At 48.3% G+C, this 13,677-nt stretch overlaps 3 protein-coding genes across 3 annotated transcripts in view; all 3 read right to left on the bottom strand.

Annotated features, from left to right (window-relative positions):
- The window catches only part of SARC_00300 (hypothetical protein), a gene marked incomplete at both ends in the record, with an annotated part of 3,111 nt that extends 425 nt beyond the window's left edge, over positions 1 to 2,686 (bottom strand). Inside the window, 2 exons of the mRNA XM_014306027.1 lie at positions 1,202 to 1,649; positions 2,438 to 2,686. Of these exons, the coding sequence (XP_014161502.1) occupies positions 1,202 to 1,649; positions 2,438 to 2,686 (697 nt within the window). The remainder of the gene's footprint in view (positions 1 to 1,201; positions 1,650 to 2,437) is intronic.
- Positions 2,687 to 10,211: 7,525 nt separating this feature from the next.
- SARC_00299 (hypothetical protein) lies at positions 10,212 to 11,227 on the bottom strand (the record flags this gene model as incomplete). Its single annotated transcript, XM_014306026.1, has 2 exons — positions 10,212 to 10,971; positions 11,080 to 11,227. 2 exons carry the CDS (start codon positions 11,225 to 11,227, stop codon positions 10,286 to 10,288), a joined length of 834 nt encoding a protein of 277 aa, XP_014161501.1. The 3' UTR covers positions 10,212 to 10,285.
- Positions 11,228 to 13,214: 1,987 nt separating this feature from the next.
- SARC_00298 (hypothetical protein) lies at positions 13,215 to 13,400 on the bottom strand (the record flags this gene model as incomplete). The annotated part of the gene is made up of 1 exon (XM_014306025.1): positions 13,215 to 13,400. One exon carries the CDS (start codon positions 13,398 to 13,400, stop codon positions 13,215 to 13,217), a length of 186 nt encoding a protein of 61 aa, XP_014161500.1.
- Between the last annotated feature and the right edge of the window lie 277 nt (positions 13,401 to 13,677).

The following is a 13,677-nucleotide window of genomic DNA, read 5'->3' as shown; positions in this document are numbered from 1 at the left end:
TGTGTGTGTGTGTATGTATAATAATATATATATATATATATGTGTGTGTGTGTGTGTGTGTGTGTGTGTGTGGGTGTGTGTGTGTGTGTGTGTGTGTGTGTATGTATATATACATGACTCATTCACTTGGATCTATTTGAGACATTAGTAGATGTAGAATTTTATAAACTGAATTTCGATAATCTCTGAACTACTACTTACAGATTTTGGTCCTCCCGCCAATCTCCAAAATCCAATAAGTCTTTTTCTTTTTTTAACTTTTCTCCAGATAGAACTTTATTTATAATAGCTAATGTATCAACGTGACATATGTTCTTATGTCTATCTACAACTTAGGCGTGTGATCATGGATACTTAGTACTTCTAGTGAAAACTAATAAAGAACAGCTAGAGGTACGTCCTGTGTGTTCGAAGATTTCAAGGCTCGTACCAAGAGGCAGTCCCGATCATTCTTACACAAGCTACCACTGCTATATCCTAACTGATTTGAATTGTATCTTAGTTTATTTAACATAGTTTGAAACCTAGTAATACCTTTCGAAGTCTACAGAAATCCTTCTCTCCATTTGGACATACAGGGTCATGCCCACGGCTGTTTTATATGACGAGTCACTGGTGCGGGAGCGGCTGGTACAGCTTCATCCTCATCGACAGATGGAAGAAGGCTTTATCCCAAGCCAGCTGCTGCTCAGTTCCCCAAGCGAAAACCGCTCTTTTCTTCGTGAGGCGGGTGAGTGGTTCAATTGTGCACGCATAATGGGGCTGTGCACCATGCCGGACAGCTAAGACATCATGGCGAGGAGAGATACCAGTTCCTTCCGATTCTTGGGAACTGGCGCGGTGAGAAATCTTTCAGTCGGTCGCGGTCCTGGACTCGTGATCTAAAATATCCTGACCGAACAGATGTGCCATCCCCTGTGGTAGACGAACCTTTTTACTCTTTGTTGGCTGCAGCTGGATATTCTTTTCAATCATAATGTCTACTGTTCGATGATGGTCGGACGGCTTTAACATGTTGGTTGGAACGTGTGCAGCTTGTATTGCTGTATATCGAAACAGCCGTCTTGTATGCTTTCCAGCAAACGGGCTGGTAAAAACAACCATCACGGGGTATAGAACGTGAGGATATATCGACACTTCGGTGCTATCATTAGCTAGTGATAGAAGGCGGCCAAATTTATACATGTAAGGATATGCGCACCTCGTGCATGGTTCAGCGTGTCGTCCTCCGTAGGCAGCGTCACCGGCAGGTTATGCATGTAAGGGTTATGCATAGAATAATCGACCGTCAAGCAGAAATTCTTATCCTCAGTCGGCACTGCTCTGGTGTTTTTACGGGCGAGGCCACAGGAAGCGACTGACAGACTCGTGGGGTTCCTTTCCTCCGCATTGCTCACCCGGTACATGGCATCCACCTTCCGGGTGAAAACTCCGCTCTGAAAAGGATCCGTTGTGCCGTATACACGCCGGATAGAGAGGGCCCCTGGCAGCGGCATGACCTTAAACATGACATCCGAAATGAACTTTGGTGGGGCCGGACTTATCCAAACCTTAAAGAACTTGTCCTTCAGGCGTTCAACCTTCGCGGCCGGCTGATTAGTGATACGGTCCAGGTATTGTCCTGGTCTGCAATGTATGGGCTCCTGTGTCTGATATCAAGATTATAAGAGACCTCCGGTGGTCGGCAAATGAAGAAATTAACCTGATATAGGTTCCGCTGCCCCTATGCCCAGTTAGGTATAAGCGCTCCAGTGTGTTATCTTAAACTGATTCGCCGCAGCAAATCCTCAGCTCAACATCGCTGGACGAGTACCGGTGCCATTTTATATAATCACTGGTAGGTCCTCGCAGGGGGCCTGAGTAACTGGATCGGTCCACTCGTCCTCCTCAAATCAATCCGAATTCGTCTCAGCCCCCACTGTTGTAGAGCCAGTGCTGAGGGTATTGTTTGGGTTGCGTGGATAAAGAGGGTATGTTCCGGTATCTAAAATGTTCTATCTGGTGTGGTGACAGATGTCGCATACGGGGCACATGTCATTCCAATGACGGAGGCCACAACGCAGGCACGCAGCTGGTCGACCTATACAGCGGCGGCAGCGGCTGTGGGAAGCGTGGTCTCTAGTGTTGTCGCTTAGCGGTGTTGAACCGCGTGGCTGAGAAGAGCCCCATAGGGGCACAAGTGGAACGTGAATATCGCGAACGATTAATGGCGGTAGTATAGGGGTTATGATCCCCGTTTTCTTTTTTTCTTGAACGCCGCAAGGCACTAGGGCTCTTGTGGAGGTTATTCCGTTAGTTCTGTAAAGGTTTGACATATTTTTTTTATCTACACCCGTAGACGCATTATTAGTAAATGTACGGACTGATACCATTGAATCGGTCAGATTTTTCGTCAACTTCTTGAGGTCTTTGGACCTTTGATCAATGGCTGTTTTACCGCAGGGGTCTTTTTAACGCTGAGGAACATCATCGTCATAATCGCAGCCTGTTTGTTCGTATGCATTTGTATGCCCCCACAGATAGTTGTTAGCCCAGAAACGGTGAGCCGGTGGCTGAGGTCTTGTAATCTCGCCATCTTCCTCTCCATCCCTTGCATCTGTGTATCCTGGATGCGTGTTGCACGGGAGCGCTCATATTCGTCAAGTTTACGTTGTTCCTCCTGACGGACACGGCTTGCGTTGTTCATCGGTCGCTTATCCGCTGCCGACACCGTAGTGTGTAACTCAGTCACCGGTACGTAACATTATGAGTGGTAGAGATGTTTAAATGAGGCGTAGCGATTATTCATCGGCTCTCAGTAACCTCGCAATCTGCTCCATCGGAAATCCTCGTGAACATCGTGGGTTGCCGAAGTGACCAACACCCACTTGTCAATTCTAGTGATAGGGCCTTCTATTGGGCGATTGTCGGCCGGGGCATCGGAGCATCGTTCAATTCATCGGACTATTTCGACTGCCGTAAATTTGTGGTACGTGTCACGCGTGAGGGTGTCACACAAGTCGCCCCTCCCATGCGTAGTTGTGGGACGGTTCGTGTGGTTCCCAGCACGAAAGGTGCTCAAGTCTCGTGGGCGTGGGCTAGACAGAGTACAGTCTGACAATGGCTTCCTTGGAGGCGGTTGGGCAGTTATCATCGGCGTCGGCGCGGGCACAGCCCTTGAAGCCGCCTGGAACAGACTCATCCGTGGTACAAACTGGGGTCGGTGTGGCACGGCTTGAGCGTCCTGGTGCAAACGGTACACACTTGACAGTCAACTTTGAGGTCTCACTCAGGAAGGCATGCTTTGCTTTCAAAGTATAAAAATTGCTGTGTAGCGTAGGCGATCAAATCAGGGGAGAAGGGCCGAGTTAGACAATACACGGAAGGGCCATAGTTGGCCACGAGATAGCAAAAAAAAATATCCACAACTGTTACGCCCGCATTCATGTTCATGTAAACCTCCAGGACCAAGCGCTCCACCGAATAGGTATGCAGTAAATAGACTTGGGCAGAGAACCTGAAGTCGTATTGGGTGCTAGGTAATCACTCTCGGTGTGGCCCTTGGGTTCAATTTTTCGATAGGCCGGCGGGTGAGTAAAACCTTACCAACGGTCAATCCACGGCAGCAACACGCTATGCTTCTGGCCTTCTTAGACCCAGGGTGGGCCCCATATGTCGCCTCTACTCGTCGCGGTTGACATTTTATTAGGCATGCTTTGCTTTCAAAGTATAAAAATAGCTGTGTAGCGTAGGCGATCAAATCAGGGGAGAAGGGCCGAGTTAGACGATACACCGAAGGGCCATAGTTGGCCACGAGATAGCAAAAAAATATCCACAACTGTCACGCCCGCATTCATGTTTATGTAAACCTCCAGGACCAAGCGCTCCACCGAATAGGTATGCAATAAAAAGACTTGGGCAGAGAACCTGAAGTCGTATTAGGTGCTAGGTAATCACTCTCGGTGTGACCCTTGGGTTCAATTTTTCGATAGGCCGGCGGGTGAGCAAAACCTTACCAACGGTCAATCCACGGCAGCAACACGCTATGCTTCTGGCCTTCTTAGACCCAGGGTGGGCCCCATATGTCGCCTCTACTCGTCGCGGTTGACATTTTATTCGTAGTTCGTTCAAATCGATTCAATAAATATATACCCCTTGTGCATATTTTAATCTCACGCCTGTCAAACTCAATTGTATTAGCTGGTAGGGCAGATGATACAAAACTTCTATTCAACTAACGGTTTTTATTTATGCAGACGATACTGCAGTGAATAAGTACCGTACTGCTACTACTAGAACCACGTTCGTTCAGCTAAGTAGTTTCCCAGGCGTGGTTATCGGATGGTTCACCAATGCGGGCCATGATCAGACTTCTGGGCCGGAGGGTAAGGGCATGCACCTGCACTCGGCCAGAGAGCCGGTTCTGTCCACCCTAGTATTCCTATATTTACATATTAATACTTCATTGCCTTCGCTTTGTGTAAATAAAAATGTATATTTAGACAGCCATCTATTTATGGCATTAAAGTTACTTTCTGCAGACGATACTTCAAGGGAGAAGCATTGTACTGCCGATACTATGACTACGATGATCCATCTAGTAGGTTCATCGACTATTATCAGATGGTTCACCCATATGAACCACCCGTCGACTTCTGGACTTGAGGGCAGGGCTGTGCATCTGCACCCGGGCAGGAGGGCTGGTTCTGTCCACCCTTGTACTACAGCCCCGGGGAGACTCGCGATTATGATGAATGTTGACCCCAAAATTTGAAAAGCGGCGGAGAATCGCTGGCCCGGACATTTTACTCCGTGAGTGCCCGAACCGCTGTGAGTCAGCGATTTTTTTTTGCAGGGACATAGAAAAGTCGGAATAATAGGGATAATACTATTTATTTCAAAATTGGCAAGTATTTATGATACAATGTATGAACATATGGTATGGCTCTCATAGTCGCTGTAGTGGTTCAGGAATAATAGTCTCAAAAATTAGAAAGGGATAGAACCGTACTCATGAAGTGGGAAGCGCATCCAACAGCATTGTTGAGTTGTGCTTGAGTTCTCATGTTAACAGGAGCTCATCGCGGTAGCTTGCATCCTCGGCGAAACAAAAACAGCGCTTAATCGCGCTCAGGGTACTCGCTGGATTCGTGACTTCAGCCGCGTGTTTACGGAAGAACATTTCATCCTCAGCCGTAAAATCGCTGGATCGTGGACGTTTATACTTTGTACACAGTCGTGCCCACTTGACATAGGCACCATTAAGGCCATATTGGAAACGGATGGCGGCCGCATAAGTGCGGAATGCAATGCTCAACGCCTGGCGTTGGTCGTCGGAGATCAATGGGGCGTAGATAGAATCGTGAAACAAGAAGTAGCATAAATCGAGTTGGCCGCTGTTCCCTTGGACACCATCTCGTCGCTACCGACTGGAGGTACGTACGCTTTGATATTCTTCACGTGTACGCGGTACTCCTTATTACTTGCCGTATCCTTAATATACCGCATTACTGGAGCCACATGGGCCAATACGACTGCGGGCCTCAACCAATCCTTCGCGAAATTGTGTAGGAGGTCCGCCATAGATGTATATTAAATACCTGGCGGCCAATACCAGCCATCGGGCAGTCAATACGACGAATATCCGCTGCTCTCTTCTGGGCAGCTTTAGCCCGTTCGACCTTTGCCAGGGCTACGAGGTCCCGCTCCAGAGTTGGAGGTGTATCCGTCGCTTCATAGCCAGAAGCGGCAGCATCGCCGTCGAGGATCGCCGATATCTCTGGGTCCGAGGAATGGGGGTACACCCGTCCCGTAAACAATGTATAGGGCGCCGTATCGATGACGCCGGACCATGTCGCGTTGCAATTCGTGAAGAACGCCGGCACTTCATGGGCGCCACGCGTGATGGAGGCCAACCGACAAGCTGCGTTTGAGCCAATAGGTAAGCATTCGGAGGAAAACCTCAATCCTCCAATTACCAGCGTACTCGCCCGTTGTAACGTAATTCACACGCGCGTTGTTGTCGGACGCATACTTAGCAAATTCATCACTTCACATCGGACTATCTTTGTCCATATTATACGTCCGGACATGGCCCCTCGGTTTAGAGTTTTTGGATCCGGATTCACCGATAAATAATCTATGTTTACCTCCTCCCCGATCGTCGTAGGCCTAGCAGGCTGCTAGAGGAGGCCCTTCTTGCGCCCACCCTGTCGGCCCGTGCGGATCCACTCGCGACACGTACCAAGGATATCCCTAAGCAGCGCTACTGGGATGTTTCAATTACATTTCTGCTGCAGTAGTGGGCGCATCCGATCAGCTAAATGGTGGCCGAATCAGTCGTGTAACGTCCAAATAGCCTCCAAGCTTCGTGGCGACGAGACCACCCCATGAATGGAGACCAGTTCTAAAGCTGCAAGGGCTGCGTGGACATGTGGAAGGTCCATTGGGCAGGCGTGGAGGATGTGTGGCATCGGTACCGGAGTCTTGGTACGGCGTCGCGGTATTGGTGTGTCGGTTGATGGGTGGTGTGAGACCAAGTAGTCAACGGGTGGTTGCGCGGTGTCGTCCGTTTTGTCGAAAAGGACATTGTTAGTGTCTGAAGTCGTACCAATTGGGTCCTCATCAAGGCCAGCCTGGTACATCAAATCGCCAGTACCCAATGTATCTCCTGGAATTCCAACGAGGCTGAGAAAGGAGCCAGGTCCTCCACGGTGCGTAACAATTCAGACTCGTACGTCAAGATTTCATCATAGAAATCCAAAGTGTATCGCTCAGGGTCCAGATATGTATGGGAGGCCGGAGGGTCCAGTCCGGTGGTGTCCTTAATTGGCGTTTTATCCAGCCCGGGTTGTTGCATACGTGTGAGATAAAGGGAAAACGGTCACCTTCGAGCGGAAGAAGGATTGTCCGGAGAAGCAGGTTTGGCCAACGGTAAGATGTCCATACCGGATAAGAGCTCCTGCATGTCAAGGGCTGGGTGTTGTTCTGCGTTCATAAAGGAGACTTCATCCAAGGTCCACATTTCCGATGCCAGGCCACTTTCTTGACTTGCGTCCATGCCGAGTATTAGAACCGGGGCCCGTGGGGTATCATTATCTCCGATAATAGGTACAGCTTCCTGTTGCAAGGGGAGAGGTTTTGCCTCACCCACCTGTTCAGGTGTTGCCAGATGAGAGACTACAGGTCTCAGGCCAGATTTTACAGCAAGAAACCATCTTTGATTTATGGAAGTCATCCGAATTAGCTCACTCCCGAGAGCTAAGTCATCAGAGATAGCTCACTCCCGAGAGTGAATCAAGTTGCTCAAATTACTCTCAAGAGTTGAGCTATTACTTAACCGACTTCCGATAGCAGATTTAGTTTCTCAGCCGAATCCCGAGAGTGGATTAAGCCTGTCAACCACAACATATTAATAATAGCTGTGGTTCTATGTGAGTCGCAACCTATGCGGAAAGGCATCATGTGATCAACGTGAGATTTAGTTGCAGAGAAGTTGAAATAGAAAAGCATCGAAGTGTTAAAGTGTTCCGCATAAGGTTTGTCATACTGACCATATGAGGTTTTACCCTGGCCAGCCCAAGCGGCTAAACACTAGCACAAACACCTTAGGTATAAAACCAAAGGTGAGGACAGAAATAAATACATACATTTGTACTTTATTTAAAGTCTACTACATTGTACTCTAACACCAGATGTGGCTCGGTTGGCTCGATGGTCGCGTCAACGGGTATGGCTATTGTAGCGACGATTGTGACTGTCTCGTCGCTCGTTGCAGCGGGCAACTCACTGGTCTCCGCCTGTGTGGCGTCCGCCAGCCCCACCACAACTCAAGTTGCACTGGGCTAACATTGTCCACCTGTGCGTCGGCTGTTTGTCTAGCGCGTGTGGTCACCGAAAAATACGAGACAGATCGATATTGGTGGCCCACATGCCAGAGAGACGCCTGGGCCCGAGTACGGCCCAGTTGGTGTCAAAAAGAGCGGGGCACCGGATAGTTAACACCTCCGCAGCTCTTGACGTGTGCCAGGAGCGTGACCTTACAAGGTGGTAAGCCCACCGCACGTTCTAGCATCCCAAACAGGGGAGGAGGCCATGGGGCCGTATCCCAGAACGGGACACACAAAACCACAGAGGCATTGCGAAAGGTCGTGATATGGTGTAAAACATCATCCAGTATTTCAAAACGGGAATCGTCATAGCAGTGTTTGTCGTTGAAGTCAACGTCGAAGAAATTGCACCCATATGTGCCACCTTCTGGCTTATTGCTGTAATAGATGTGTCGGTGGCGAAGAGCTCAATAACGTATTCCTCGCCGAAGACCTCAATAGACCTCCTGTACCACAACCGGTTGAGTTGCCAGTTGGTACGGTCAAGCACGGCTGTGATGAGCGTCGCCATGACTTGGGGCTCCGGCAACTCGAGAACGTCCGTCCATGCTACCCGCCGTTCTGCGGGCAACATAAGTGGGTGCATATGGTCGCAACAGCGCGACATGTAGTCACCAAAGAAATTCAGCGGCCCCAGAACGTATTGATAATCAATTTCAACTTCATGCATAACCTGGATGGACCTCAAGATTCGGCGACTCTCCATGGTATCATCCTTGGTATACTTACCAGGGTTCTATATGATATCCAACAAAGGTTTGTGATCGGTGTACATAATCACTGGACGATACGACCGCGGTAGGATGCTTAGGGCCTTCTTTGCCGCAAATTTGCATCCGATCATTCCACGGCCCGTGGCGCTATAGTTGCGCTGTGCCGAGTTCAAAGTACTGGCCGCGATAATTACAGGAAAAAGATTTGAGTGGCCGGCAATAGTAATGCCGACATCAATGATTTCATTTAGTACAACCGCGAAACCTTGGATGCCATTCTTGCGCCCGATGGCAATGACATAATCGATGTTCGCGCTGCCCGTTGGCTGGATGCCCGTGTGGTGGAGTGCCATAAAGCGTGAGGCTGGGTCCCCCGAACCTTCCTCGTCGGCGTCCTTCGGTCGGATGGCCTCTGTGGAGAACTGTAAGGCCAGGGCCTCCAGTTCTATGATCAGATCCGGTTGGTCGAAGGTGCGGGTCATCGCTGCTTTCAAAGCCAGTTGTGAGAGCGATGCACAGTTGATCTCTTCGACGACATAACGCGGGATACCCCCGTCCATTTGAACAAAGAGGGCATACACCGCTGGTGCGGAAGTGGCTGGTGAAGCTTAATCCACATTGAGAAGAAATATAGGGCTTCCTCTCACGCTAACTGTTGTTCGGTCCTTCACTCAAATACCGCACTCTTCTTGGTCAAGCGGGTAAGGGATTCCATTGTGCGTGCATAGTGGGGCACCATATCTGACCACCAGGACATCATTGTCAGGAGGGACACTAGTTCCTTCATATTCTTTGGTACTGGTGCTCTAAGAAATCCTTCAACCGGTCGTGGTCTATCATGGACCCTTGGTCCAATATGTCGCGTCCAAAAAGTTGAGCAATCTCCTGCGTCAAGCGAGCTATCTGACTCTTTAACAGCTGGAGCTGAATGTTCCTGTCGATCATAATGTCGCGCGTCTGATGATGGTCGGACCAGTGCTGGCCTATCGACAATATACGTACGCTCCAATATTTGCCTGGCCGCTATTGTCAGATTTTCCAAGTAGGCAAATAGAGCCTTGACCTGCCGAAAGGTGTGCAGCATATAATGCTGCATATCAAAGCAGCCATTTTGGAAACCCCACAGTAAGCACACCGAATGGTGGAAACGGCTCTCCGGCGTATAAAACGTGGGGTATACCGGCATTCAGGCACTATCATTAGTTGATGGTAGGAGGCCGCCAAATCAATGCACGTGAGAATGAGCGCACCTCGCGAAGAGCACATCGTCCTCCGTCGTCAATGTGACCGGCTGAATATGCATGTGTGGGTTGTGCATCGAGTAGTCGACCGTGAGACGGAAATGTATGTCCTATGTAGGCACCGTGCGGGCGTTCTTCCGAGCTAGGACACACGGAGCGACCCACAAACTCATTGGATCCCCTTCGTCCACATGGCTCACCTGGTACATAGCCTCCACTTTCCGGGTGATCACATCACTTTTAAAAGGGTCCCTCGTGTCATAAAATTGCCGGACAGAAAGCTGCGTCTGGTAGAGGCATTACCTTCACCATGACATCCGGAATAAACAGCGGATGTTTCGGGTCCATCCGTACCATGTAGAACTTGTCCTTCAGACGTTGGACTTACTCGGCTAGTTGGTTCGTTATACGCCCTAAATATTCGAGGCCCGTGAAATCGTAGTCCACAAACGGAGCGTCCTGCTCAACTATATATGGGCTGCAGCTGGTAATTCATAGATTGTAGAGGATTTCCGGGGGGCGGTATGATACCAGGAAATGAACCTGATTGTAACAACTTGGGGAGCTGCAGGCAAAAGGTAGGCGGCAACATCGACTCGTCCCACATGGTGACCAGATGTTCGTGGCGCATGGTGTCCAGCCCAAGGAGGATACCACATGGGGCAATCACGAGGCAGATAGAGGATGTCTCATGATGGGTCGCCCTGCCTTCAATGTCCAACACTTCCAACAGAATTTTGGCCTCCTTGTAGAAAATGAGGGCCATTGTACCATTGCCACCATACCCTGTGTGGTACAATTGCTCCATCGTTGTGATCTCAAACTGATGTGCAGCCGCAAAACCCCGGCTCAACATAGCTGGACGAGCACCGGTGTTGTTGTATATACTGACTGGTAGGTCCTCACATAGCTGGCCTGGGTACCAGGACTGGTCCACTCGTCCTCCTCCAGTCAACGTGAAACCGTTGCCGCGACCGTTATGGTAGAGCCATCGCTGAACGTATTGCTGAGATTGCGTGGGTTCTGCGGGCACTGATATCGAAAATGCCCGTCTGGTTACAGATATCACATTCCGGACACTGGTCTCCCCAATGTCGAAGATTACAACGCGGGCATGCCGCTCGGCCCGGAGAAGGGCTGCGAGATGAACTATCGCGCGTATTGTCCCCAGGCTTAGGATTTTAGAGTTTAGGGTTTTAGCATTCGTGAACTCATGTTAGGAGGCTCTTGTAAGGGTTCCACGCAAATCACCCTTACCACGCGGTTGCATACGGTTGTTTGCTCGAAAAGGGCTTAAATCCCTGGGTCGGGGACTCGACGAAGGACGCTCCGGTATCCTTGGGGGCGGCTGGGCTGCTGTCTCAGGCAACGGCAGCGGTATCCCTTTATGTGCCGCCTGGAGCATATTCAATCGTGGGGCCAGTCTCGGGGCTACCTGCGCGTTACTAGGGCGGATGTGGACAACGTACCTTATATCCACTCTCCATATATTGTCTTTAAATTCATAACTTTACTAAAAGACTCATTTCGTTTATTTATTTCGAATTTAACTATACTTAGACTTAATCTAAGCGTTTAATTACTCTAAGGCGTTAATATCGCCTTGATAGACCAAAGATTACAGTTACACGAGTGCTGGTTGTGGGTGGCAAGTATATCTATATGCTTAGAGTAAAAGCGAGCACACTGTTGACTCTAACTCAGTGGCGAGCAACCATGAGGGCACGGCGCATGGAACTTTGCGTAGGCACTTTGAAATTGGTGAGCAATCGCAGCCTCACTAGCGTGCTGTATGGCACTTATCACAGTCGATAGAATAGAACGTATGTTTATTTAGATGCTGAGAGTACAGGCGAGCACCCTGTTGACTCTCACTCAGAGGTGAGCAAACCTGAGGACACGCCGCATTGAATTTTGCGCGAAAACTTGAAAATCGGTAGGAATCCGCAACCTCAAGTGTGTTGCATAGTCGCTGTGAGTGGTGTTGAGTTGGATAACATCATTACGTACCAAACGAGACCATGGGTAGTATTATTACGTAGAAGACGGAATGTGTACAACATTATTACGCAGCAGGCGGAACATGTGCAACATTGTTACGCTGACGGCGGTACGGTCGAGACATTATTACATAGCAGACGGAAAATGCGTAACTCTATTGGTGTGGCAGGCGGAACATGTAAGGCACTGTGACGGAGTCACAAAAAGCGTGCCCTTCTCGAGTATGCTCATGAGGACACCACATCACACTCTCACACAATCAATAACCCATAAAGACTTTACAACTTTATTTAAACACGTGAAGATAATCGTCTAATTTATAAGGGCGCGTTACTTAGATACGGCATGTAAAGGCCACCTATACCCATCAATGACTGCTAACACGGGCATTTATATGCTTTATCAAGCCGATGTTTGATAACATGGGCAACTATATGCTTCATCGAACCTGTAATAAAAGGGAAAGGAAGACAGTATACCTACATTAGAATAGTTACCCAGTATACTGATAGACATCCGCACCTTCGGCGGCAAACACGCGAATAGGGATAATATTATTTATTTCAAAAATGGCAAGTATGTATGATACAATGTATGAACATATGGTATGGCTCTCATAGTCGCTGTAGTGGTTCAGGAAAGATTGATGGGAAGAAGTGGTCAGTTTTGCTATTTTTCATAGACGTTTTACTTTAGTCACATGCGTTTTATGCTTTTAGTCATATCATAAAACGAGGCCTATTAATGGGCTTATTTTTCACGAATTTTTAAAAATAATAAAATAAACGTTTCAAAAATACGTTTTCGTTTTAGAATATAAGTTCAACGATAAAATATAAACGTTAACATACATAAATATGTAATAACCAACATATAACATATATACAAACACGTATATCTCAGGAACGAAGCATGCTACAGCATTCATATTTTCACACATAATAGGGGAGGTCATGTGCGTAACAACTACATGGCTTCCGCATACTACACACCAAGACATTCGCAAGCACGATTAATTGCAATGATGAGATCGCATTTAATCGCTTGCGATCACAATCAATAGTTAACACATTTAATTGGGTAGATTTATGGACTATGCGTTATTACAACATAGATTCGAGGATCCAATGTATAACAAATAAACTATACAATAGTTGCTATTTCGTGATTAATAAATATAGCAGGCGCGCCATTCGCAATGGCACTTCTGACTGTGTTCACTTATTTCAGACTTAACACTCTTTATTAATAGGTGTTACTTGGTTTTGACCACACGGAGGCCCTGGTCCAGCCGATAGATGACACTCTTGACAGCTCAACAAGGCATGCTGCTTAGCCTTCAGCATGTATACTGAGTCCGTAGGCAATCAAATCAAGGGAGAAGTAACGGGTCAACAGATAAACTGAGGGGCCATCACATAGTTGGCCACCAGGTAACGGATTATCTCCACTAATGTCATATCAGCATTCATGTTCATTTGAACGTCGAGGACCAAACGTTCCTCTAAGTACGTGAGCAGTAAGTTGACCTGGGACGAGAAACCCGGGGTCGAGTTGGGTGTGGGGTACGCTCTCATGGTCCTTCGGCTCGATCTTCCGATACGCCGGTGAGCGGGTAAAACCCTGCCAACGGTCCAACCACGGCAGTAGCATCCAGTGCTTCTGGCCTTCGTAGACCCAGGGTGGTCCCCACTGTACTCGTCGATGTGGAGATTGTAATCGCAGTCGAAATCTCAAAAATTTCGGGTGTTTGTTAGGATAATAAATCCATTTAGTATATGCTTGAATCTAAAGCCTGTTTAACTTTATCGTACTAGCTGGCCGGTATTAGCTGGCTGAAACAATACTTCTTAA

Source organism: Sphaeroforma arctica, assembly GCF_001186125.1.
Source record: "Sphaeroforma arctica JP610 unplaced genomic scaffold supercont1.8, whole genome shotgun sequence".
In the NCBI taxonomy this organism is placed as follows: Eukaryota; class Ichthyosporea; order Ichthyophonida; genus Sphaeroforma; species Sphaeroforma arctica.
The sequence above is the reverse complement of the archived record's forward strand: the minus strand, read 5'-3'. Positions and strand labels throughout refer to the sequence as shown.